The 24,366-nt window shown below is 67.3% G+C and overlaps 3 protein-coding genes across 5 annotated transcripts; 1 reads left to right on the forward strand and 2 right to left on the reverse strand.

Annotated features, from left to right (window-relative positions):
* Positions 1–4,254: 4,254 nt before the first annotated feature.
* On the reverse strand, positions 4,255–9,280 carry SFXN3 (sideroflexin 3). Of its 2 annotated transcripts, none has more exons than XM_068397485.1 (11): positions 9,218–9,280; positions 8,504–8,670; positions 8,105–8,275; positions 7,855–7,953; positions 7,507–7,582; positions 6,959–7,044; positions 6,416–6,543; positions 6,241–6,290; positions 6,036–6,085; positions 5,523–5,570; positions 4,255–5,224 (listed from the first exon to the last, which is right to left on the reverse strand). In XM_068397485.1, the coding sequence occupies exons 1-11, from the start codon at positions 9,239–9,241 to the stop codon at positions 5,128–5,130; spliced, it is 996 nt and encodes a 331-aa protein (XP_068253586.1). In that variant the 5' UTR covers positions 9,242–9,280; the 3' UTR covers positions 4,255–5,127. The 2 variants fall into 2 exon arrangements, with proteins under 2 accessions (XP_068253586.1, XP_068253587.1); XM_068397486.1 differs by having other exon boundaries at positions 8,504–8,667; positions 9,218–9,268.
* Positions 9,281–10,376: 1,096 nt separating this feature from the next.
* Positions 10,377–18,628, forward strand: PDZD7 (PDZ domain containing 7). 2 transcript variants are annotated; one of them, XM_068397483.1, is made up of 17 exons: positions 10,377–10,722; positions 11,338–11,745; positions 11,896–12,036; positions 12,442–12,616; positions 12,958–13,134; positions 13,358–13,505; positions 13,737–13,797; positions 14,318–14,743; positions 15,179–15,382; positions 15,562–15,603; positions 15,778–15,935; positions 16,123–16,214; positions 16,350–16,441; positions 16,533–16,604; positions 17,061–17,552; positions 17,864–17,964; positions 18,118–18,628. In XM_068397483.1, the coding sequence occupies exons 2-17, from the start codon at positions 11,553–11,555 to the stop codon at positions 18,265–18,267; spliced, it is 2,724 nt and encodes a 907-aa protein (XP_068253584.1). In that variant the 5' UTR covers positions 10,377–10,722; positions 11,338–11,552; the 3' UTR covers positions 18,268–18,628. The 2 variants fall into 2 exon arrangements, with proteins under 2 accessions (XP_068253584.1, XP_068253583.1); XM_068397482.1 differs by having other exon boundaries at positions 14,318–15,382.
* Positions 18,519–23,452, reverse strand: LZTS2 (leucine zipper tumor suppressor 2). The gene is made up of 5 exons (XM_068397484.1): positions 23,386–23,452; positions 21,841–22,302; positions 20,975–21,490; positions 20,197–20,466; positions 18,519–20,106 (listed from the first exon to the last, which is right to left on the reverse strand). The coding sequence occupies exons 2-5, from the start codon at positions 22,261–22,263 to the stop codon at positions 19,426–19,428; spliced, it is 1,890 nt and encodes a 629-aa protein (XP_068253585.1). The 5' UTR covers positions 22,264–22,302; positions 23,386–23,452; the 3' UTR covers positions 18,519–19,425.
* Between the last annotated feature and the right edge of the window lie 914 nt (positions 23,453–24,366).

Here is a 24,366-nt window from a genome sequence, read left to right on the forward strand (position 1 = left end):
GCCAGCCCACCCCAAAGCCGTGCAGCTCTCAGCGGGTCCCATACACATCCCAGGGTCCGCTGTGGGGACAAGGGATGGGCAGGTCCTTCCCACCCTGCGTGCCAGGCAGGACCCGCACTGGGAAGCAGCCAGGCTCAGGTTTCTCTAGGCTTTTCCAGAGCAAATTCCTCCCAAGAACAAACCCGTCAGCAAATTCTTGGGGAAATGGTTGCAGCTGTGAGCAGGAGGGATGGGGGGCTCTCAGCCAGCCCCAAGGAGCAGTGGCCGGGTGGTGAGGGATGCTCCAGTCCCCAGGCTGCTGCGGTGTCCCTGGCCGGTGGCTGCTGGGCCCTTTCCCCCTCAGAGACAGCGTCTGCAGCTCGGCCGGGCTGGATGCAGCTCAGCTCCTTCCCTGTAGGAATCCCTCTGCTTTCACTGGGGTTTTTCCATCAGCCCCATCCAAAAGCAGGTCATATAATGTGGCGCCAGGAACCAAACTGGCAGCAGGGGCTGCATCCTGGGGATACCCCCCCTCTGCCCGCCGCCCAGCCCCTCGGCTGACACAGCCATGCCAACTTTGACACTTCTGGGCAGTATTAGCACAGTTCCCACCGCCCTGCAACATGCCAGGCTTCCCATGCACCCCTGACCCTACGGCAAACAGGAGCTAATCTGGGCTCTGCGATGAGGGGGCCTGGCTCTGTGTCCCACGGCAGGGTTTTTTTGGGGGGGTTGTGCTCTGCTGCCCCTCTCCCATGGAAATAGCATCACCCTCGCATCACCCATGGCTTCTGCCAGCACATCTCCCAGCTGGAGATGGAGGCTGAGCCCTTCCCCAGCCCAGTGCAGCTGGCTTCCCTGCCAGACACCCCAGCACTGTGCCCCGCATGCATTAAGGCCCCCTCCAGCACTGCCACCAAGAGTCATCCCCAAAGAGGGGGACACAGGGGCCCATTTCTGGCCCCCAAAAAGGGCTGTGTGGGAAAGCCTGGCTGCTTCCCGTGCCCGCAGCCCTGGGGCTGTGTGAGCCCCACGGCACAGCTGCCTGTGCACGCAGGGCAGGGAGCGAGTGCGAGTGGGCATCTGGATACGTCACTGATGGGGTTTGCTGGATTCTTCCTCTCTTCCCTGTGCTGGGCAAGGGGTGCTGTTATGCTCCGGTGCTGGGACATCCGGTTTTAGGGTTGGACCGGCTCACCTGCCTGCATCTAGCAGCCCAAAGGACCCTCAGGAGCAAGGCAAGCAAGGCAGGGTACTGCTGTAGCCGACAGCACCCCAAGCCCTTTCCCACCCACCACCCCTGTTGCTCATGCCTCTAGTGGGTGCCAGAGCCCCCAAGGAGGGCTAACCAGGGCCCCGGGAAGCCCCTGGGCTGTGGACGGGGGATTTGGGGAGCTGGGCTGGGAACCAGGCTGCATACCTCTGCCTAGGGCTCACCAGCTGCCCCTTCTTGGCTGTGGAGTGCCCTGTCCGGGCACATGTGCTGCAGTGGGGGGTCCCAATTCCCCTGGGCTCGGTGGCCCGGAGATTTAATGCTGTGCTCAGCCCCTGCACCCCTAAACGTCCCTGCTTGTCCCCGGCAGTCCGTGCCTGCCCCCCGCACCGCCTGAGGGGTGGCCTGGCAGCAGAGAGGTGCGGGCAGGCGGTGCAGGCAGCAGGCTGCGGGGTCTCTGCTGCCACCTCCAGGGCACTGCTGGCCTCGTCCCCGTCCCCTTGCCGTGTGACACTGTTCCTGTACCTGGGACCTGCAGATCCTGGAGCAATGCATGGCCACCTCAGCCCCCTCCCCATCTCCCTACACCGCAAAACAAGCCCCCCCCATGAGCCCACCCTGGGGATCCCCACCGCAAAGTAGTGTCCTGAGGGACTTGGGGACCCTCCTGGGGCGCAGGGACCCTCTGTTCAGCCTGCCCTGGGTGCAGGGGGCTGCACAGCCCCCCTGGGCGGGGCGGGTGCTGCCAGCTGGGTGGCACCATGCCTGCTGTCCCCCTTGCCACCCTCCCTTTCCCCAGCCTCCAGCAGTGACAGCGGGGCTGGGACACAGCCAGGGAGGGTGACCCACTGCCAGCAACGCGGCACCCGCTGCCACTGGGGACGGGCACTGGCGAGGGGGAGCCTGCCCGCCCCCCCTGCAAGAGGCTGCCCATTTCCAGGCGTCATTAAAGAGCAATTAGCTGGAAATTAAGCTGAGAACAAGTATTGATTAGCTCATTAAGGCTGGGGGAGCCGGCTGCGGTGGTAGGAACTGCTGCCGCTCGCCCTCATTATGGGCAAGGTTAAAGCTTGCGGTCGGGCAGCTCATTAAAAATGCCAGGGACCAATCGATGTCCCCGGCCCCGCGCCGCCCAGCACCCCTGGGGACACCCAGCCGCTGCCTTTCGGGGACTGGCCCGTGACCTCTGGGATGAGCTGGCTCGGGAAGTGACCGAGAATCCTTGCTCCCCCGCATCCACTGCTGCAGCCTGGGCTCCCCGCAGAGGCAGCAGTGTCACCTTCGGATTTGTCAACCCCCCCAAACCCCACCGGATGGGGGTTATCTTTCTCTCCCAAAGAGGGGACCCCTGGGGACAGGTCCCCCCTAGCCCAGTGAAGTCACCGAGTCCGTGGGCTCTCAGCAGTGCTGCCAGCTCCAGGAGAGAACAGCCAGCGTGGCTGGTTTGCGGGGCAGCACCCCAGACCTGCTCCCCACCACAGCTGAGTTTGTCAGGTCTCAGTCTGGCAGTGCCAGCTTGTATGGGCGGGGGGCAGGCCAAAGGGGGTCTCAGGGGTGGGGTGAGAGCAGCTGGGGATGCGGGGGCAGCCGAAAGCCACCCAGAGACTCTGCAGCAGTGCGCTGCTGTGCCGCCCTGCCCCGCACCCCAGCCCTACAGCTCCAGCAGCTCTTGGGGTGAGCCCAGACCCTGCCCGGCCATCTGGCCAGACCCAGCCACCCCGAGCCCCTGTGTCTCCAGTCCCCTGTCCCCTCTGGTGTCCCTTCCATCCCCATCTCTGCCTCTCGCAGCCACCAGCGGCTCAGGGCCAGCTCCCAGCCAGTGCATGCATGGAGGGTGTCCCTGCGCTGGCTGGTGGTGCGAGGAGGGGGGGAAGGTGTCATCATTATTTTTGTTTTCTTTGCACTGCCCTGGAAATATATTGTATTCTCAGCTAATCCCGTTCAATTACACCACAATAAAACACATAATAAAAACGTAATTCATTTTTCCCGAGCGCTCCATCTCCCTGTGTCTTGGCAAGCTATTAAAAATTTGTCTTCATTTTTCTGGCAAGAGCCTTGTACCTTTTCATCTTTAATTTATGAGAGCAGAATAGCTACTGACAAGCCCTTATTGCGTGGCGAGGGGCTGCATTATTTATAAGCCGCCAATGGCTGGCTCAGGGGAGATATTTGCAATATGCCGGGGGCCAGCAGAAGGAGGGGGGACAGATCCCCGACGCGCCTGTCCCAATCCACTCCCCTGCCCTGGGTGGGTGCTGGGTGCAGGTGTCCTCCTGGCTGCCCCCGGAGAGGAGCACCCTCTGCCCAGCCTCTGTCAGCCCCTGCCCGCTGGGGAAGCTATGGCACAGGGTGGCTCTGGGCTGCCTGGCCCTGATCTCGCCAGCTGCTGCATCTGCCCATCTTCGGCTTTGCAGCGACTCTCACTCCTCCATCCCAGCGCAGGGGCTCTGCAGAGCGTCGTTGCCTCCATCCCTCCTCTCCCTGCACAAACATCCATCGCTCCTTCTGACTGTCTGGGCCTATGAGTGACACAGCCGCTGCCCACAGGCTTGCCAGCGTCCCACGACAGCAGCCACGTGCTCTCCTATAGCCATGCATAGAAAGTGGGATAAAAATATCCTCGCTGGAGAGGCAGGCGGGGGCCTGGGGCTGGGATTGAAGCAGAGCGTCCTATGAGCAGGCTGTGAGAGGGGGTGGGAGTGTGGGCAGAGCCCGGGGGACGCTCCGGTCCCTCCAAACCAGCAGCATCCAGGGCAGCAGCTTAGCAGAGCCCTCTGCGCAGCAGTGAGGTGCAAAGCCCTCGGTGCTAAAAAAAGCCCTCCCGACAGCTGGATGAGCTTAACCACACGCCAAGCCAGCCGGTGCAGCTGCAAAGGCAGCGGGATGGAAAACGGGAGCAGAGCCTGGCCCCGGGGGGCACAGGGGCACCCCGGCAGCCGACCTGCCCATCCCTCCCGCTCCCAACCTCACCCCGACGCCGGTCCCTTTCCATCATATACAAACTGGCAAAGCAACGTGTTTCTCTTTGCTCTTGATTTTGTACAAACAACCTGTGTTTATTATTTGGTATATTAGGTACATTGTATGTATATCAAAAATAACTAGAGGAAACCACGGTGCACTTAAAGCTATTTGAGAAGGTCCACCTGAAAAGCAAGCACTCCAGGAGGGGGTAGAGTGACCCCTCGGGGGGAGCCTAGCCCTGAACAGAGACGGCATTAAAACAAGAATAAAAAGGGGGACTCTCTGCTGGGATTAAAATGTGCCATTTGCTCTGGGGATGGAAGGAGCAGAAAGCCAGATTAAATCCCCGGAGCAGCCCAGAGGAGAGCAGGGGGTGAGCCAAAAGCGCACGCCTGGGCTGGGAGAGCCCCCCCGGCATTGGAGCCGCTGTGTGTGTTTGAAATCACTCACCCACGGCTATTTTGGGTACGGGGAGTTGTCCTCCCCGAAAGCTGCCATCCCCAGGCACCAGCTGCTGAACCGCTGGGGAACGTGGGGTGCCTGCAGAGGGGTTCAACCCTCAAACGCCATGATTGTCCGCTGCCTCCTAAAGCTGGGGAGCACCATTTTCTTCCGCACCCCACATCCCTGCTCGCCAGGTCCCTGGTGCCGCTGCCCATGCTCCCCTGTGCACCGCACACAGCTACGGGCACACGCAGGGTGAGCACGGGAGAAACGCATGGGCGTGCCAGCCAGGAGGTCCCCAGAGCGGGGCTGAGCCCGGGCGTGGGGACAGGGCTCGGTGCGGTGCCGCGTGGCTGCGGGCATCCCGGGAAGCAGGGCCGAGCACCTGGGACCTACGGACACGCGACAGCCAAGGGAAAACGGCGGCAGCCCCAAGGGGCTCCGAGGGGTGAAGCTCAGCGATGTGCCGGCCCAGCGGCTCCACAGAACGCATCTCGGCCACCCCAGATGCCCGGGGCCCCCGTTCAGAGCCCTTTGTTGAAGTAGACGGTCTCCAGCTGCGGGTCTTTCTCCCGGATCTGAGCTTGGACTTCAGGCTCCAGGCGTCTCACGTGCATCGAGCTGCCGAGGGGACACGGATGCAGGGGATGGAGGGGGGACACCCGCTGGGAGCCCCGGGTTGGGAAACTACCTGCTGCCACCCCTTCCCTACCCACACCCCACAGGGACGTTGTCCCCATGGCCAATGCTGCATGTGCATAGGGATGCGTGTGTGCACACACAGTTTCAAGCCTCTGACTGAAGGAGCAAAAGTATCTCTTGAGGGGTCAGAGAGCACAAGAAACCCACACATCCCCCTGCCTGCACCCCACGCCCTGCCCCATGGGCCTGCACACGGGGGCAAGGTGCCCATCCTTACCTTTTCTGCGGGAAGAGCGCGCAGCACAGCGGGGTCGCGAACACCAAGCTGCAAGGGAAAGACACGGAGAGGAGAAGCTGGGCTGCATACATCTCCCGCTCCCACCTGCAGCCTGACCCCAGAGCAGCAAGGCGGCAGTCCAGAGCCGTGCCCGGAGCTCAGCCAGGACAGGGGTAAGCAGATGCCCTCTCCGAGCTCCAGACCCTGCATTCGGCTCCTGAAGTGGCGCAGAGCCTGTCCCTATCAGTGTGGGGGAACAGCAATGCCGAGCTGGAGCCCATGCCAGGCTTGAGACATCAAGATGGAGCAAAATAGCTCCCAGCCCCAGGACCTCATATCCCATCCCATCTGCCTGGGAGTGCACCAGCCCAGCCGAGCTCCAGCAACGCCCCGAGGAGCTCTGGGGCAGCCCTCGCCTGCCCTGCCAAGCAGACCCCCCAGCAGCGCTGCCCCCCATACCCGGGCTCGGTCTGCACCCGTGGTGGCGATGCCCATTGGTGGAGGGTGACTTACCAGAGTCCCACCAGGCTGACCTGCAGGGGAGCGTTCAGGTACGGGTACCGCTGCCAGGGACAGGGAGAGGCTGCGTGTCAGTGCGGTGGACGGGGCAGGAAGGCGTGTATTCCCCAACGGGGTGTCACCCCCACGGGGTGCCAGCACTGTGACAAGCCAGGGGGGTGTCCCCCTGCCCACCCTCCCATCCCAGGACCACCAGTACCTTCAGGAAAGCTCTCTTCTCCAGCACGTTCATGATCACCGGGGGGATGGCTGGCGTAGAGGAGAAGGAGATGAGCTCCCAGTGCTCAAAGCCCCTCACCAGCAGCGGGACCCCATCCCACGCTGCCAGGGACCAGCTGCAGCCCCCAGACATGAATGGAGGAGGGGACACTCACCCATGGCTGGGGCTGCCATGCCGATGCGGGACACCACCACCTGGAAAATGGCCTTCTGGGCTGCAGCTGTGGACTCGCCCAGGCGGTTCCCATTCTCATCCGTGACAGGGATCCCCAGCTTGAGCTCTCTGCAGGGAGAGCATGGGTGAGGGGGCTCCAGGGCACACAGGTTGGGGGATCAAGGGACAGGGCAAGGACACAGCACAGGGGTATGTCTCCAAGGGAGGCTGGCATCCTCTTGTATTCCCCATCTACTGCCTGCGTAGTAAGTCGGGGAGGTCTCAGCTGGACCCACATTCACACCTGGGAGGTCCTCAACAGGGCGGGATGGGGATGGGGAGTTCACAGCCAGATTAACCAATAACCCCTTTGGGATGCAGCTGGGTGCTTGTACCCTCAAACCAACCCCCTAGGATAAGGGATGCCAGCAGGGCCAGGAAGGAAGTCCCCTGAAAGCCCAGGGCACTGCTCCCCACGTCCCCCACCAGTGCCTGGTGAACCCCAATGTGAGCCCGAGCACCCCGTCCCGGCCCAGGGGCTCACCTCTGCCTCATCAGCGGGATGTTGATGCAGTTGGCAGCAGCCACGGCTGCAAAAGGCACGTACCGGCCGATGATGGCTGGCAAGTGCTAGGGGGACAAGCAAGGAGCACGTCACATAGAGGGTCTGGGGACAGAGCTGGCTGTCCCTGGGTCTGCCACCGTCCCCCTGCAAGACCCTGGGGTGTCCCAGCCCTGCTGGGGAAAGCCGTTCCCTCCTCCTCCCCTGCAACTCCCAGTCGGTGAAAGCTGCAGAGCCCAGGGGGTGCAGGGGGGTCCCATGTCCCCTCCCAGCCCTGGAGGGAGACCAGAGAGAGGTGAAAGAAGCCTGGAGAGATCCAGCTCGGGACGGAGCGGGGCTGGAGGGACAGGTCATCTCCAGAGCCATCACTGGGGAGAGGGGCTGCCTTGTGTGGGTGCTCCCAGGAAACCCCTTTCCTCTATTTTCTCCTCCGCCCCAGGTGATGGGCTGAATCCTCTGCTCAGAGCTCAGGGAGACCCCATGGGAAGGGTTCAGGTGCCCCGGCCACTGATGGCCAAGGGCCACCTTACCTTGGTGAGAGATTTGAGCCCCAGCGCTGTGACAACTGCCCCCGTGGTCGCGCTCACATAGGCTGTCCCCAGCTGGCTGCAAGAGCAGGAGGTGACACCGATAAGCCAGGGTGCCCCCATCCCACCATACCCCCAAAGGAGGGGACAGCATGGCCTTCAATAGCATCAAGACACCTGGGTTTCTCTTCCAGCTCTACCACTAACCCTGACAGCCCCACTGGTGTCCATCTCTGGCTGTGCCAGCTCCCCGTCATCCCATCTCACAGCCCCCTGCTATTTAAGAAGCTGTCCAAGGCACCCCCCTGGCATTTTGGGGTGCCCCAAGGACCTCGTCAGAAGGATGCTTACCTGGGGGTGATGGGTGCATCCCCACTGCGGTTGGTGTAGTTGACAATGGCGTTGAAGGACTGGTTGACCCACTGCCAGAACAGCACGGCCGGCGTGGTCCTACCAGAGAGAGGAGGATGCTGGTGGCACTGGGGGATGGCACCCATGCTCCTACGGCGCGGGTGCACTGCGGGGTAATGGGACATGTGTCCCCTCCTCACCCCAGGGCCAGGAGTGAGGCCTGGCCCTGGGGTGAGGAGGGGACAGGTACCTGTAGAAGGTCAACATGCAACCGGTGATGGTCATGTTCATGGGGACCTGGGCAGACATGCGTCCCACGAGGAGCATCTTCTCGCCCGTGTCAGGGTGGAAAGCCGAGTCGTAGATGTACTTCGCCCGCCAAAGCTGGTCCTCTGTCAGCCCTGGGGGTACTGTGCCCGCCCTGCCAGGTAAGGGTAGCACCTGTTGGGAGACCCTCTGCCAGCACCCATGCCCTACCTGGTCCCCCACCCCATGTGGGGCAGCTGGGGGATTCCTTGGGGACCAGCCAATTTGAGTGGCTGGTTTTGGCCAGGGGGGGCCAGCACCTCTCCCGTTCCCACCCCTGGTGATGGTCCCGAGGCCGTATCCCGCCCAGGAGCTGTGCTGGGCGTATGACCCCCCCCAGTACCTGTAGTCCTCCACCACCCGGCGGGCCTCCTCCAACGTGGCCCCGGAGAGCAGCAGGTTTCGGGGGTCGGTCACCATGAAGAAGTGCTTGGCCCGGCCCTGGAAGGTGCTCTGGTCCCAGCGGGGCTCCCGGATGTTGATGGTGGCAGGGAGGGACAGTGGCATCTTCTGGGGACAGGGGGACAGCTATGTGGGATGCAGTGTCTGTGTGTCCCCCCCTGCATCCCTGCTGGGGCAGGTCCCCCAGGCCGGGGCGGGGGGACTCGAGTGGGGGACAGGGAGCCCCCTTGCAACGGAGCTGAGTGGTTAGGGACCCCTGAGCCCACCCAGCAGACGGGGCAGCTCGTGGGTAGGGTGACCCCACCACCGCACCCCCCTCACCCTGCGATCTGCCAGCGGGGACCCCCCAGCCCGGCTTGCACCACCCACCAGAACCGTTAGGGACCCCTCCACCCCACCCCACCAGCAAACCCCGGCCACGGGAGGGGGGACAGGGACCCGCCGCCTCGGGGCTGTCGCTGCTGCCAGTCGCGGGGCGGGGGGCGAGGAAGGGCACGGGAAGGTGGAATATCCCCCCCCGGGAAGGCACCGGAACGCACAGCACGGCCCCGCCCTTCCCCGCGAGAACCGGGGCTCTGCTCCCCGCCACGCGTGACACCCCCCCCTCCCCAGCATAACGACGGGGACCTGGAGCACGCCCCCCTCCCGCACTCACGGCTTCCCGGGCAGCGCCCGCCATCCCCGCGCCGCCGCCGCCGCCCCGCTCGCGCCCGGCGCGCTGACGTCCGGCCTCGTCACGGGGTGGGGGGGGCGGCCCCGCGGCGCCGCGCGGGGGGAGGCGGGGGCCATGCGGGACCGGGCCGGCGGCGGGGGGGGCGGTACGTGCCGAGCCGCACGCGGCGTCTGACCCTTCCCCCAGTTGGGCGCGCGTGGGTGCGCGGGCGGCGGGCGCGGGAGTGGGCGCGCGTGCTCACGTGGGCGTGCCCGTGCGTCCTCACGTGGGCGTGCGCGTGTGCGCTCACGTGCCTGCCTGTGTCCGCGCGTGTGCGTGCGCCTCGGCTCCCCCTCACGCGGGTGCTCGTGTGTGTGTGTGTGTGTGTGTGTGCGTTTTCACGTGGGCGGTCGCGTGCGTGTTTCTGCGCGTGGCTGCGCGTCCCCCGTCCCTGCCGCGTGTAACCGCGGGCTCACGCGGGTTTGGATGCCCGTGCCACGCGCGCGTGTGCCCGCAACGCGGTGCTCACACGTGTCACGTGGGTGTTCACGCGTGGCGCGGCGGCGGCGCGTGCCGGGCAGCGCCTCTGCAGGAGCGGGCGCCTGCGTGCCTATAGATCGGGTGGTGCGGGCGGGCACACGCGTGTGCACGGCGGTGCGTGGGTGCGTGTGCGGGAGCCGGGCCGCGTCCAGCGGCGCTCCCCGGGTGCCTGTGAGGGGGCGTGCACGCGTGTGCGTGCGCAGGGGTACCAACACGCATGCCGTGGAGGTGTGAGTGCATGGGGTGTGTGTGCCTGTGGGTGCGTGTCCCCACGCCGCCCGTGCCCCCCCGGCCCCTAACCCAGGCGCTCCCCCTCCGCCCGGTCTCGGGGTACCCCGGGGAGGCCGCCCCGGTGGGAGTGGGGGGATCCCCCCTGCCTGGTCCCCGCCCCCGCCGCCCGGCCGCAGCCCCCCCGCGCCCCCCCCGCTCGTCGCGCATCACCTGAAACCGCCGCGGTGTCGGGTTCGCGCTGGCGGCGCCGGACCCCGCCGGGGGGGCACGGCCAGCCCGGGGTGGAGGCGGTGCCCCCCGGGGAGGGGGGACACGGGGGGACACCGGCTCGCACCACCGGAGTGAGCGGGGGGCGGACACGACGCACCCCCTCCCCTCGCCGTGCCTCAGTTTCCCCTGTGTGTGGGTGTCCCCCGGATGCCCCGCGCTAAGGGAGGGGCTCGGGTGGGGCCACCACATCCCTCGCCCCACGCAGCCCCGCGGGGGGACGCGCCCCCCCACGAGCCCCCCCCGCCGTGCCCGTGGGGGGGGACACACACAGGGCTCCCCCCACCCAGCTGCAAGGCCAGCCCTGGCCGCTCTTGATTGACATCTCCCGCGCCCGATGGCCGCGCCGGTTCCGCAGGGGCAGCCAATCGCCGCGGGCGAGGGGGCAGGAGGCGGTGCTGCCCCCCCCGGCCTCTCCGTCCCCCCCGCGCTGCCGGGTGTCTCTTTCGCAGGTGGCACCATGGGGACAGGTGAGGAGGGCACGGGGCGGGGGGGAGGGACGGCGGTACGGGGGGTCCCCAGCGCCCCTTCGGGGAGGGGGCACCGCCGGCTGATGCTGGGGGGCGGGGGGCATCGGGGGGGCGTCGTGGGGGGCTGGCAGGCGGCGGGGACACCGGTGTGTCCCCCTGGCCGGGGCCATTACTTATTTATTGAGGTCAGGCTGGGGCGAGCGGCAGGGGGCGTGATGGCGTTTCACCCACACCTGGAAAATCCCCGCGGGAGCTGCCCCCGGTGGGCAGCGGGCCCGTCCCCTGCCCCACGGCCGCTCCCGGCGGTGTAAATCCGGAGGGGCTCTCCCCCTCTCCTGCTGCAAAGCCTCCCCAGGGCGGGGCCGGGGGGGTCAGGTCCTGCTCTCGGGTGTAAAGCCGAGGTCCCCACATCCCCTCTCCGGAACCTTTCCGGATTTACGCCGCCCGGCAAAGCCCCTTTGCACCCCGGCATCCTTGCCCCAGGGCAGGGCAGCCTGTGCCCACCGCCCCCATCGCGGTACCCAGGAGCCCTGCAGCAATTTGGCCCCCGGGGCACTATAGGACGGGAGGGGACAGGGCTGGAGAGGGGGGTCACGAAGCTCCCTGTCCCCCCAGGCTGTGCCGCCGTGCCGGGGACCCATCCTGCCAGCGCTGAGCACCCACGCCAGCCGGCCCCAGCACCGCGCTGCTAAGAGGGAGCGGTGCCCGAGCTCGGGCATGTGCTGCTGGACTATGCCATGTCCCCCCCCGGCCGGCGGGCAGCCCCGGCCCCGTGAGGACGTGGCCAGCCCCGAGCCGGACGCCGGGACGCCGAGGTGCCCAGCGCCGCCATGGCCCAGGGCTGGGACGCGGCGCTATCGGGGATGACGGCGGGCAGCCGGTCGCAGAGCTCCAGCAGCGAGGCCAGCCTGGCCCCCCACTGCCTCCTCAGCAAGCAGAGCCGCCTGCTCAACGGGGCCGCCCGGGGCAGCCGCGCCGCCTCCCCCATGGGCCGCGTCATCCTCATCAACAACCCCATCGAAGGTGCGTGGGGTGTCCCAGCCCTCTGCCCACCCGCGTAGCCAGAGGTGGGAGAGTTGTCTTGGGGCTGGGGACATCCCCAGCAAGAGAGACACCCCCGCCCCGTTGCTCGCACCCAGCCCAGGTGACATGTCCCGTTCCCTGTCCCCACAGCCAGCAGCAATGAGAGCGACACCATCAACGCCATCACGGTGGAGAAGAGTGTGGACGGCAAGCTGGGCTTCAGCATTCGCGGCGGCTCCGAGCACGGGCTGGGCATCTTCGTCAGCAAAGTGGAGGAGGGCAGCGCTGCCGGTAAGTGGCAAGGGGTGAGGGACACCAGTGGGGACAGGCATGTGCCGGCAAGACCCTCTCGGGGAGCTCCCGGTGACACGGTGCTGCAGCAACAATGCCACCCTTCATGGTGGCAAGCCACCATTCTCTCCCTGCTGCCTCTGGCCATGGGGTTTTCAGGCTTCCCACAGAGAAAGGCAGGGGACAGGAGTGGGCAGCCCTGTGCCGATGGCTCTGAGCTCCATCCCCAAGCCACAGCGAGGTGAAAGCCCCCCATGCCTGCCACAGCCTCAGTGCCATTGCCAGGCATCCCCGCCTCTGTTCCCATGGGGTTCAGATCAGGCTGGGGGCACGTTTAGGGAAGGGACACCAAACAAGGGCATCATGGCAGGTCAGGTGCCCAACTGAGCCGTGTGCCCCTCGCAGAGCAGGCTGGGTTGTGTGTTGGTGACAAGATCACGGAGGTGAACAGCGTGAGCCTGGAGAACATCACCATGAGCAGCGCCGTCAAGGTCCTCACCGGCAACAACCGCCTCCGCATGGTGGTCCGGCGGATGGGCCGCGTGCCGGGCATCAAGTTCTCCAAGGAGAAGACGGCATGGTGAGGAGGGCGTCTCCCATGCCAGCACCCCAAAGCCCAACCCCATGGAGGGCATGTTGGAGAGGCTCAGTGGGGGATGCTGGGGGACAGGGAGGATCCCAGAGCTGGAGGACCCCCAGGGTGGGGGGGCACTGGATGTCTCTGACAAAGGTGGGGAGAGCCCAGGGTGGGGCACAGGATGGGATAGGAAGGTCTGGAGCAGGCAGGGTGGGTGCAAGCTCCATCCTCAACATCCCCCATGCCCATCACTCTCCTCTGCTGGATGACTCCAATGGTCCCATCCTGCTGGAGGACGGGAGCCGGACCCCCGAGCCTCCCCCAACCCTGTGCCCGTGCTCCAGGGTGGATGTGGTGAACAGGCGCCTGGTGGTGGAGAAAAGCGGCTCGACGCCATCGGAGAGCGGTTCAGAGGACGGGCTGCGGCGCATCGTCCACCTCTACACCACCTCCGACGACTACTGCCTGGGCTTCAACATCCGCGGCGGCAGGGAGTTCGGCCTCGGCATCTACGTCTCCAAGTACGTCTGCCCCAGGGGGCACGAGGGGGATGTGGCACCCCGATCCTGTCAGTGCCCACGCTGGGGCTCAGCACCCCCTCCCTGGCTGAGCCCCCCACCCTCATAAGACTATGGGCATCACCACTGTGGGTGCTGGGGCATGGGGCTGCCCAGACAGAGGTGTGGGGCAGGAGCAGGGCTCCAGTGAGGGCTTGGCCCCATCCTGACCCCTGCACTGCCCTAGGGTGGACCCTGGGGGGCTGGCGGAACAGAACGGCATTCGGGTGGGAGACCAAGTCCTTGCAGCCAATGGAGTCAAGTTTGAAGACATAAGCCATAGCAAGGCAGTGGAGGTGCTCAAGGGGCAGACCCACATCATGCTGACCATCAAGGTACTCACACGCAGCCCCACGGGACCCACGAGTGAGGCAGGGGGTCGGTGTGTCCCCGTGCTGGTGCTGCCCCAGCTCAGCCCGGCGCCCGTGGGGCTGGTGCAGGTGCTGGCTGGTTGGGTTTCAGGCGGGTGGGAGGGGGGGATGCATTATTCATGGCTGGCACGGGATCGGGTTCGCCCGGGACGGCCAGCACACACTGACCCCCTTGTCCTCTCCCCCTGTGCCTAGGAGACGGGCCGGTTCCCTGCCTACAAGGAGATGGTGGCCGAGTACTGCTGGCTCAGTCGCTGTAAGGGCAGTCCTGCACGCATACCGGCAGGGACACCGGGCTGGGGGTCTGGGACCCCCATACAAGTGGCATCTGGCCACCGTGGGGAAGGAGAAGGTCCACATGCCATGGGTTCCCATGGCCTTGGAGGGGGCATGAAGCTCCCTGTGCCATGGTTAGCATCTCCACGGTCCTCGTGGGCTTGCAGGGTCTCACTTGTCCCCCATCCTTGGAGGAGACATGATGAGCCCCGTGCCAGCAGCCCTGTGGTCCCTGTGATCCTGCAGGGTCCTACGTGTCCCCACCCTTGGGTGGGGACATGAAGATCCCTAGGCAATGGCCAACAGCCTGCTGGTCCCCACGACCCTGTGGGACCCCACATGTCCCTTGTAGGGGACACAGAGCTCCCCATGTGACCGCCAGCAGCCCTGCAGTCCCCATGGCCCTACAGGTCCCCACATGTCCCCTGTCCTCAGGGGGGATGCGGAGCTCCCCGTGGCCCCACAGTCTGTCACCCCGTGTCCCCACTGTGCCTTTGCAGTGACCAACGGGCAGCTGCAGCAGCTTTCTCAGGCGTCGGAGACCAGCTCCTCCATCTCCTCCTACTCCTCGGGTCCGGTGCTGGGCGCGGTGAACGGGCTGGGGACGGCCACCCCGGGGCCTCCCGCCCGCACCGTGGACGTGGCCATCTCCACAGAGGACGGGCCACGGCGGGGCTGGGCGCGGGAGCGTGCCGAGCGGGCCATGCAGACCGAGCCGGCCGCCGAGGGGCTGCCAGAGATGCGGCGCACCGTGCGGCCCCCCGAGCTGCTGCGGGACACAGCCATCCGGGGCCAGGGCACCCGCGAGCCCCCCGGCACCCACCCGCGCCGGACCTTCGCCCACTCGCCCAAGACGGCGCTGCTGCTGGCGCTGAGCCGGCCCCGGCAGCCCATCACGCGCTCCCAGAGCCACCTCACCGTCGCTGGTAGGCGCCGGGGCACGGCCCCACGCGTGGGACTCACTCCTCGCTGGGGTCCCCCTCCAACCCTGCATCCCCAGCCCTGGGAGTCCCGCAGCAAAGCCCCTGCCCCACGTGGAGCCTGTCCCCTGCTCGAACATCCTATAGCAAGTCCCTGGCCCCTCCCCTGGCACCCTATAGCCCTTAGCCCATATAGACACCTGGCCACCAGCCTTGGGCATCCTATAGCCCTGAATAGCCCAGCCCTGTCCCTGGGGCTTGCCTGGCACCCCCAAGCCCAGCCCCATGGCCCCTGGAGACACCCTGCACCCCACAGCAGGACTCTCTTCCAATCAGTGACCCCCAGTAACCCCTCCAACCCCCCAGGTTCCCTGCCCCCAAACACCATTTGGGGTGGCATCCCCTGGCCTCTCTACTCCCACCTCCCCTCTCTGTCCCCAGAGGAGAAGCGGAAGAAGGAGAAGCCGGAGGGACAAGGGGCACGGGGGGCCCCCCCGGGGCTGCACCGCTCCAAGACCCTCGTCAACCTCTTCTTCAAGGGGGGCCGAGCCACCAGCCAGAGCTGGGACCCCCCCAGCCAGGAGCCCCCCGCCTCCGACCGCCGGGCACGCACCAAGTCCCCAGGGCACCCCGATGGGGACAGAGGTACTGGGCTGGGGGACAGGGCGGAGAGGGACCCAGCCTGGGACTGGCACTGCGGCACCATTGTGGCATCCCTGGCACAGAGGGGGGCATGGGGGGAGGGTCCTCAGGCTGCAATTTTGGCGATGGGCAGCGATGCCGCTGGCCCCGCAGGCACTCACCCCTCTCCGTCTCCCTTGCAGTAGGCGCCGTGCAGAAGTTTGTCATCCGGAGCCTGAAGCGGGGTAACGGGGGTGCGCTTGTGCCCGGGGATGGGGGGGCTGCAGGGCAGGCTCTGCATGCGCCTGGCCCCGCGCTGCGTGTGTCATGGAGAGAGCTGTTGGGGTGTGTGGGGGTTTGTGGGGTGCCTGGGGTGGTCCCTGCCCCGCTGGCCACCCCTCCTTGCTGTGCCCCCCCAGAGAAAAGCCGGCGTGCCAGCATCCTGGGCCCCGCGGGCATTGCCGCCCTGCAGCCCAACGGCAGCGACCCCGAGGCCCGGCTCCCACACATCCAGGACACTGCCGCACGCCTCCTCAGCCCCGACGAGGTGGCGGCCGTGCTCCGCCACTGCTCCCGGGTACGGCGCTGCGGGCAGGGTGCGGGCAGGGTGTGCAGTGCTGGCACCCTGGGCTCAGCCGTGGCCAGCTCCTGCATCTGCAGGGGCACTGCCATCAGTGCTAGGTGCCCACGTTAAGCACTGGGAGGGTAAACTGAGGCACGGTGGGTGGAGCACCCATACGCTGACACCCCTCCTGCACCCGCAGTACCTGCACGACGGCGGCGTGGAGGATTTGGTGCGGCCGCTGCTGGCCATCCTGGACCGGCCCGAGAAGGTCCTGCTGCTGCGGGATGTGAGGTGGGTGGTGCTGGCAGGTACCCCGATACCACCCAGCTGGGTGGGATGGGCATGGAGCCTCATATACGCTCTTCAAACCTGATCACACTCCATCCCAGAGGCTGCCACATGTCCCCCCCGTCTTTGCCCCAGTAGGAGCGTGGTGGCCACCACGGACCTGGGCCGGTTTGACAGCATGGTGATGCCCCTGGAGCTGGAAGCCTTCGATGCCCTGAAGAGCCGCTCAGGTAGAGCCTGGCCTGAGGACCTTGGCCGGGGGCGTAGCGGGCAGGGGTGGGTACAGCTCGGGGGGTGACCGGTGGCTGTCCCTGACTGCAGTGCGCTCGCCTGCCCTCCGCCCGGCCCAACACGACATCCCCCCCAGGAGACACCTCATCACACCAGTGCCTGGTGAGTGCCACCCCACGGGGTCTGCCTGGCCGCTGGGCTGCCCCGTGGTGGAGGGGTGCAGGGTGGAAGGGGTACGAGGGCAATTTGGGGGAGGAGAAAGGGAGCTGGGATATCTGGGTGCAGGGAGTCCCAGTGGGGAGAGCATCTGGTGTCCCTGGGTGCTGGGAGGTCCTGGAGTAGCAGGATCTGTGGATCCTGGGTGCCAGGAGGACCTGGAGTCCGTGGAGAGAGCTGGGGTTGCCTGGGTGTCCCTGGGTGTCAGAGGTCCTAGGGATGGGAGCTGGGGTGTCTGAATGTCCCTGGAGGAGGAAGATCTGGAGCCCTTGGTGCTGAGGGGGTCCATAGGTGGCAGAGGTCCCAGGGCTTTGGGGTCCCCAAGGGATGCCTGGGTGGCAGGGGCCCCAGGGAATGGGGCTGTAGGGTCTTGGGGGGATCCCTGAGCTTCTCTTGTTGCAGACTATCGGGGTGGGTTCCTGCTGAAGCCGGCGGGGGCCTCGGAGCAGGAGGAAGCCGGGGGCCTGCAGGCGAGCCCAGCCCAGCCACGGGCCACCCCCAGCCCCCGCCAGCTTCATCCCCACACCTACACCCCGCTCCCCGACGTGCCAGTGGATGCCTACGCCTGCACCAGCCGACCCCTGCCCGCCGACAGCTCCCGGCCCCCCAACTGGCTGCTGGCCGAGCCCCCCCCGGGCAAGGGGCACGGGCACTCGCACAGCCCCCAGCCCACCTGGCACAAGGAGCCCCCCGGGACGGCGCCTGCCAGAGGGGCCGAGGTGCTGGGGAAGCCCCGGTGGGCATGCCCCCGCCTCGCACCTCTCTTTGGGGGGCCAGGGGGTGAGGCGGGGGCTGGGGCAGCCACTAATGGCCCTGGGGATGCTGGCAGGGAGGAAGAGGAGAAGGAGTATCAGCTGCTCACTGTCACTCTCTCCAAGCTGAAGCACTCGCTGGGTGGGTGGCACGTGGGTTGGACCCCAGGGGTGGGGTGGGGATGAGGTGGGGACCCTCCTGATGGCACCAGCATCACTGGGATGGGTGACACCCCCTTGGCAACGAGCACCCCGTTTAGTGGGCAAAACCCTGAGCGCTCCTCCAAAACTAGAAGGGGAGAAGAGGAGCTGCCCCTGCCCCTGGTCCACGTAGGACCTACCAAAACAGGGCAGGACAGAGACATGGCTGCCCAGGGGAGGGGGTGCCGTACCCAGGAGTGGGTGGGGGGTCCCAGCCTACCCGAGTGCGAGGGTCTCGTGGCTCCCTCGCAGGGATCAGCATCTCCGGCGGCATCGAGTCAAGGGCACAGCCGGTGGTGAAGATCGAGAAGATCTTCCCTGGGGGAGCTGCCTTCCTCAGTGGCATCCTCAAGGTACGAGGGGACCTCGTGGAGGACCCAGCGCATGCCGGGGGGTGGGCAGGCATCCAGACACCCCCATCCCGTGGTGCCGCTGGGTGCTGGCCATTTTCTGGCACCCCAAAAGTGGCTGCACTTCACCCCGCTGTCTTCCCTCCTGGGGGCCAGGCCGGGCAGGAGCTGGTGTCAGTGGATGGTGAGAGCCTGCAGAACGTCACCCACCAGCGGGCTGTGGACATCATCCGCCACTCGTACCGCAACAAAGCCAAGGAGCCCATGGAGCTGGTGGTGCGGGTGCCTAGAGTCCCCCCGGAGTGACGCTGCACCCCCCCTCCGAGGAGGCATCCCGTGCTTCAGAGGAGCCAGATGGCTCATTCCTGCACCGAGCTGTGGCCGGTCTCAGCGCAGCCAGAGAGTGCGAGAGCCAGACCCACCCCACAGGCACGGAGGAGCTGCCCACGGTGGGACCTGAGGGGGGACACCGCTGGTGACACGGGAGGAGGACAGGCAGCCCCTGACCCTGCTCTGGACACACAGACGCAGCCCTGAAAAAAAACACAGCCAGGGGCTTGTTTTTAATCAGTGTTTCGGGGCCGCACACGGGTGAGCCGGGCTGTGGGAACGGGACACGACTGAAATAAAGTACAAAATCCCCCCCCAAAAAGCTGGGGGCGACCAAGCCAGAGTTGGGCACAGCCAGACTTTTCCTTTGGTTTGACCACCCCTCCAGGTGCCCAGCTGGGTCCCCCACCTCTGCCCACCCTGGGGGTGTCCCCGGCTGGCACCCCCAGCACCACGCTCCTCTCCCCCAGCAGGCTGGGCATCACAGGGGCATGGGCCAGGTATTCTGGGGGGGGCAACAGAGGGATGCTGGGGACAAGGGCATGGGAAAGGCACTGAGGGCAAGCTGCCCCGTGGCAGGGGTGAGGGGAGCACAGACAGGCGGGGTGTGAGCTCGGAGAGGGTGATATGTTTTGGTAGGTCCTATAAAAATAGAGTTATTTAAAATGGCACAGAAACGAATCCCCTGACAAACACACGGGGGGCAGGAAGGGAGGCTGGCATAGGCAAGGACAGGGCACACGCCGTCCCCTCTGGAAGTGGCTGGGTGACAGTGCCAGCAGGGATGACGGAGGGGACAAACCAGCCCTCCCCCTGCCCAAGGTGACCCTGGCTGAAGCCAGTGCCGCTAATCCCCTGGGCGCTAAGAGGATCAGCAGGAACCAGCTCCGGGCGGCCCCGAGGCCGGGACTCGGCCCCCGCATCTCACGGGCACCCCTCCACTGTGGTGGGTGCTGATGCACCCTCGCCCCAACACCTCCATGCTGGGGAGGGGGCAGTGCCTGCGGTCCCCCTCTGCTCCCTCCTGGTGCCAGAGGTCTCTGAGGGTAGAGCAGGGATCCCCCACAGCTCCCAAAATCACAGTGGCTGGAGGCCCCCCTACCCTCCAAGCACGGGGTGAGGGCAGGCAGTGTCTCAGATCTCGGTAGCCGTGATCTCCTCAAAGGGTGGGTCAGGGCCGGGGGCGTCGCAGGGCTCAGGCGGGGGGTCCTCGCCCTGGAGCCGGAGATGCTGGAGGCGCTGCTCGAGCCGCCGGTTGCGGCGGTACATCTGGATGTAGCTGTACTGCAGCTGCTTCTGGTAGCGGATGACCCGCTCTTTCTCGCCCTGCCACGTGCCCCGCTCCTGCTCGAAGGCGTCCCGCTGCTCCTGCCCACGCCGCCGCTCCAGGGCCACCTCCGCCCGCAGCCGCTCCAGCTGCCGCCGCAGCCCCGCACCGCCCCGGGGCTCCTCACCGGGTTGGGGACATCCCTCGCCGGGTTGGGGACATCCCTCGCCGGGTTGGGGACATCGCCCACGGGCAGCTTCCCGCAGCCCCGCCACCTCCTGCTCCAGCCATCCGGCTTTGGCGCGGAAGAGGTCGGCCTCGCTCTTGCGGCGCTGCAGTTCGTTGGCGCAGACCTCCAGCTCCAGCGCCTTGAGGCGGGTGGCCTCCTGCAGCCCCTGCACCCGCCGCTCGCCCGCCTGCAGCTGCGCCCGCGCCTCCCGCAGCTGCGCCCGCAGCCCCAGCAGCTCCGCTCCCCGCTGCGCCAGCTCTGCCTGCGCCTCCTTCAGCTGCTGCTTCAGCAGCGAGATCTCCCCCGACTTCTGGCACACCTGCGGGGACGACGGGGCTCAGGCACCGGCCAGGACCCCCCAGCCAGACCCCGCACCCCCAGACTCACCCGGCGCCGTCGCGCAACTCACCTCCCACTTGGTCTCCTCCAGCCGGGGTGCCAGCTCGGTGCGCTCCCGCTGGAAGGAGGCACAGCGACGCTCCAGCAGCTCCCGCTCCTGCAGCAGCTGGGCAAAGTCCTCCTGCAGCTGCTTCTTCTCCTGCTGCAGCTGCAGCACCTGGAGCTGCAGGACCTGCTGCCCCCGCTGCGCTGCCTGGGCCGCCTGCCGTGCCTGGGCCGCACAGCGCTGCCGCAGCCCCTCCAGCTCCTGCTCGCAGCGCCGCTGCTTCTCCTCGTACACCTGGGGAGGGGGGGACACGCTGGGAGGGCAGCACAGCAACCCCCAAACTTTGCTGCCCTCCCCAGAACGGGCGTCCCTTGCCCGCAGGGAGGGGGTCAGCGCAGCCCCCTCAAAAGGAAGAGGGGTGCAATGTAGTGGTGCCCCCCCTCCTCGTGCCCTCCCATCCCTTGGCATGCTGGGCCCCCCACGTCAGCACCCCAGAATCTATAGGGCTCCTCCAGCCCCACCACCAGTGGGGAGAAGTCCCAGGTGCATCCAAAATAGGGCACCCCAACACAAGGCACCCCCATCAGTACAACTGCCTCCCCAGATCACACAAGGGTCCCCCAGGGACTATATGGGACCACCCACCGGTGGGGAAAACCCCCAGACCCACAGAAAAAAGTATCCCCATACAAGGGTCTGTAGAGGGTCCCCAAACGGGGTCCCACAATCAGGGGGGGGATGTCCACATGAGGCACCCTGGGGAGGGGGACAGGGACAGGACAGGGGGACAGCAGGGGCTTACCTGGCAGATGGCCACCTCGTTCTCGTCCAGGCTGTCACGCAGGAGCTGCAGCTCGGCCTCCCTCTCCCGCAGCTTGTCCTCCAGCTCCCGCACCAGCATGGCCTCCTCGCCTGGCAGGGGTGAGCGCCCGCAGGAGCCGCTCTCCGAGGAGGGCCGGCCCCGGCCGCTCAGCGAACCCGTGCTCTTGCTGGAGGACGAGCGCCCGCTGTCCGAGTTGGAGGGGCGGCAGCCCCCCGGGGGGTCGGGGGGACCGTGGGGGGTGGCCGGCAGGGCACTCGCCTCGGGGTGCTGGCTGCAGCCCGTGCTGTAGGTGGGCAGGCTGGAGAGGGAGTTGCGCCCCGAGTCCGAGAGGGTGCTGGCGCGGCAGCTCAGGGCGCCGGGCTTCTCGGCACCCAGCAAGTGGGTGAGGCTCACCTGGCTCTCCGAGAGCCCCAAGCGTGTGCCTGGCTGGGCGCTCCGGAGCTTGGGCACCACCGGCTTGAAGGCCATGGGGCGGATCAGGGTCTTCTCCACATTCTGCCAGGGAGAGAGGGGAGAGCGGGTGGGCTGGGGCACCCACCGCCCTCATGAGAGGCTGCCTGGGGCGGTGATGGGGGGGTACCCCCAGCCCCGACACCTTCACACCCCAAAGGAGACAAGGGACGGTCGTTGCCTGCTCCAGCCCCCTCCATGGGGTGCCCCAGCGGGCTCCACAGGCAACCCTGGCACAAAGGAGGGGATGTCAAGGGCACAGAGACCACCACATCGCCAGGGACACCAAAAATGTGGCCACGGTTCACATGCCTGAGCTGACAGCCCCAGCATGACACAGGGAGCAAAGCCGAGACCCCCGCACCCACCCACCCCGCTGCCACCCCCCTCCTCACCTCCTCCAGCTTGCCGGAGACGGGGACAAGCTTGGGGGGTGGCCCCCGGAGGTGACCACTCAGGGCTCGGTCATCGCGGGGCTCATCCGAATCACTGCAGAGGCTGACGGGAGAGGGGGCATCGAGCCAGTCGCTGCAGAAGCCTCCGTTGGCATAGGCGAAGCCGGGCTCGGCCGTGCAGGGCTCCTCGGGGGACAGGGGTTCCTGGGGGGTGGCCCGCAGCAGCCCCTCCTGCTTGCGGAAGGAGGTGGCGGGGGGTTCCCCGTCGCAGGGCTGGCCGGCGCGGTCGTGGCGGGGGCGGCCAGGCAGGAGGCTGCCGACGCTGCCCATGGTGGCGGGGGGCGAGCGGGCGGCGGCGTGGAGCTGTGCGGCCCCCTCAGCGGCGGCCTCGAGGGGCACCGGCAGCGTCTGCACAATGGCCATGGCGGGGGGGCCCCCGGCGGGCAGGGGCGCGCGGGCAGCCTGCGGGCAAGGGAGATGGGGTGTCAGAGCCGTGGGCACTGCTGGCCATGCCCCGCTGCTGCCAGTGTCCCCACTGGGCACGGGGGCACCCCTGAACCCCCATCTGCCATCCCCAGTCTTGTGGGTACAGGCCAGCCCAAGGGGAAGCGGGCAGAAGATGCCAAACAAACCAGAATAAAACTGGGATTAGCCAAGGGGGTGGCACCAGCAGCCCCCAGCCGGGCTCAGCACCCCAAGGGTGGCAGGGGCTGTGGGGTGCTGGTGGTACCGTGGGGCAGCAGCGATGCGGTCCTGGCCCCCGCTGTGCCCTGGCGTGACCCCATCACGGGAAGCGTGCCAGGGCTGGAGGCAAATCCCTAGAGGCCCGCGGAGAGCCAGCTCTTGGGCAGCCTGCCCACCCGCCTGCCTGCCCCACGGCGCTGCCCGCCAGCGCAGCCCCCACGGAGAGCAGAGGGCAGCCCCACACACTGGGGACAGACGCTTCCCCTGCCCCACAGCCCCCACCTCTCTGCAGTGACCCCACAGAGGGTGCCTCTCACCCCAGCCGCCCACAGAGGGGCACAGGGTCCCCCAGAGAGGGCCACAGAGGTGGCAGTTGCCAGGCAGGCAGGCGGTCCAGGATGCGGGCACCAGGCTCTTTCCCAGCCCCAGCACACGGGTGCCCCTCGTTCCCACCCCACATACTCCCCTCCAGCCACGGAGGGCTCTGTCAGTGCCCCCGCTGCAGCCCCCCCTGCCCCAACCCACACCATACGCCTGCGTGACAGGAGCCAGCCGACGGGCCGGATCCGTCCCCCGCTGCCTCATCGCATCTCGCACATGGCTGCGGCTGGCACGGGGCGCGGGCAGGGGGGGCCGCTGCCCGCATGGTCTTGCCTGCCAAGCTGTCACCTGAAATCAATCCGCCTGCCAGCGCCCGGGGGGGCGAGCAAGCAGGGGAGAGATGCCGGCAAGCCAGCCCCCCCTGCCACCGTCACCCCCACCGGCACGTGCCGTCCCCGGGCTCCGTGACCTCACACCACTCTCGTGACACCCCCGGGTGGGAAGGTGGGTGACCCCCCCTGCCCCCCGGGCTCCGCTCACCTCGCCAGCCGCTGCCCATCCGTCCGGTCCACCCGGGCCCCCGCACCGCGAACACGGCTCCGCCGGCCCCTGGAGCAGGAAGGAGAAAGAGGAGGGGGTCAGGGCGCCAAACGGCAGCGGGGGTCCCCGTGCCCCCTGCAGCCCCCCCTGCCCAAGCCCCCCAGCCGGCAGGGCCGGGGCAAGCGGTGCCAGCGTGGCACAGAGGGTGGCAGGGGAGCCCGGCAGCGGGTACGCTACTCCCAGCGCCCAGGGAGGGCTGCGGCCACCCCGGGAGGGGCGGTGGGGACAACGGCCCCCCGTGGGGACCTGCTGCTGCCGGAGGGGCAGGAGCAGGGATCAGGGATGGGGTAGGGGCACAGGACCCCCAGAGGAACATCTTGGGGGCCTCAGCCACAGCCAGCCAAGGCGCAGCACCCCACCCCAGCGAACCTCCCCAGGGACACGCGGGTCATGGGGACACCCCTGGGGACAGCCGGGTCCCTGCATAGCCACGGAGGGGACACTGCCACCGCCGGGGCCCCGCACTCGGCAGCCAGGCTGGGAAGTGGTGGGAAGGGACTCCATCTTCTCCCTCCCGCAAGCCCCCACGGCCCACCAAGAGGGTCCCACTGCTGCTCAAGGGGGGCAAGTGCCCGGGGAGGGGGTGGCCAGCCTGGGTGGCCAGCCTGGCTGACCACCAGCACCCTGCAAAACCTCCCTCCAGCCGCCCAGTAAAACCAGTCAGCAACTGGGGTGGCGTCACCACCAGCTGCTCCGGCCGGAGTGCAGCGAAGCCAGATCCCACCGTTCCGACCCCAAAACAGCAAGGGAAGGCTCTGCCCCTGCTCGGCCGGACCCCCACCCTGAGCTGCTGGGTGTTTCGGTCCCCTGGGGACCCCCATGCCTCGATGGCACCTCAGGGCCCCCCCAGGGCAGGGGGAAGCAGACCCTCATCCCTCCCCACGCACCCGGAACATGTGGGGTGGACACCCCCCAACATCT

Source organism: Nyctibius grandis, chromosome 4, assembly GCF_013368605.1.
Source record: "Nyctibius grandis isolate bNycGra1 chromosome 4, bNycGra1.pri, whole genome shotgun sequence".
Taxonomy (NCBI): Eukaryota; Metazoa; Chordata; class Aves; order Nyctibiiformes; family Nyctibiidae; genus Nyctibius; species Nyctibius grandis.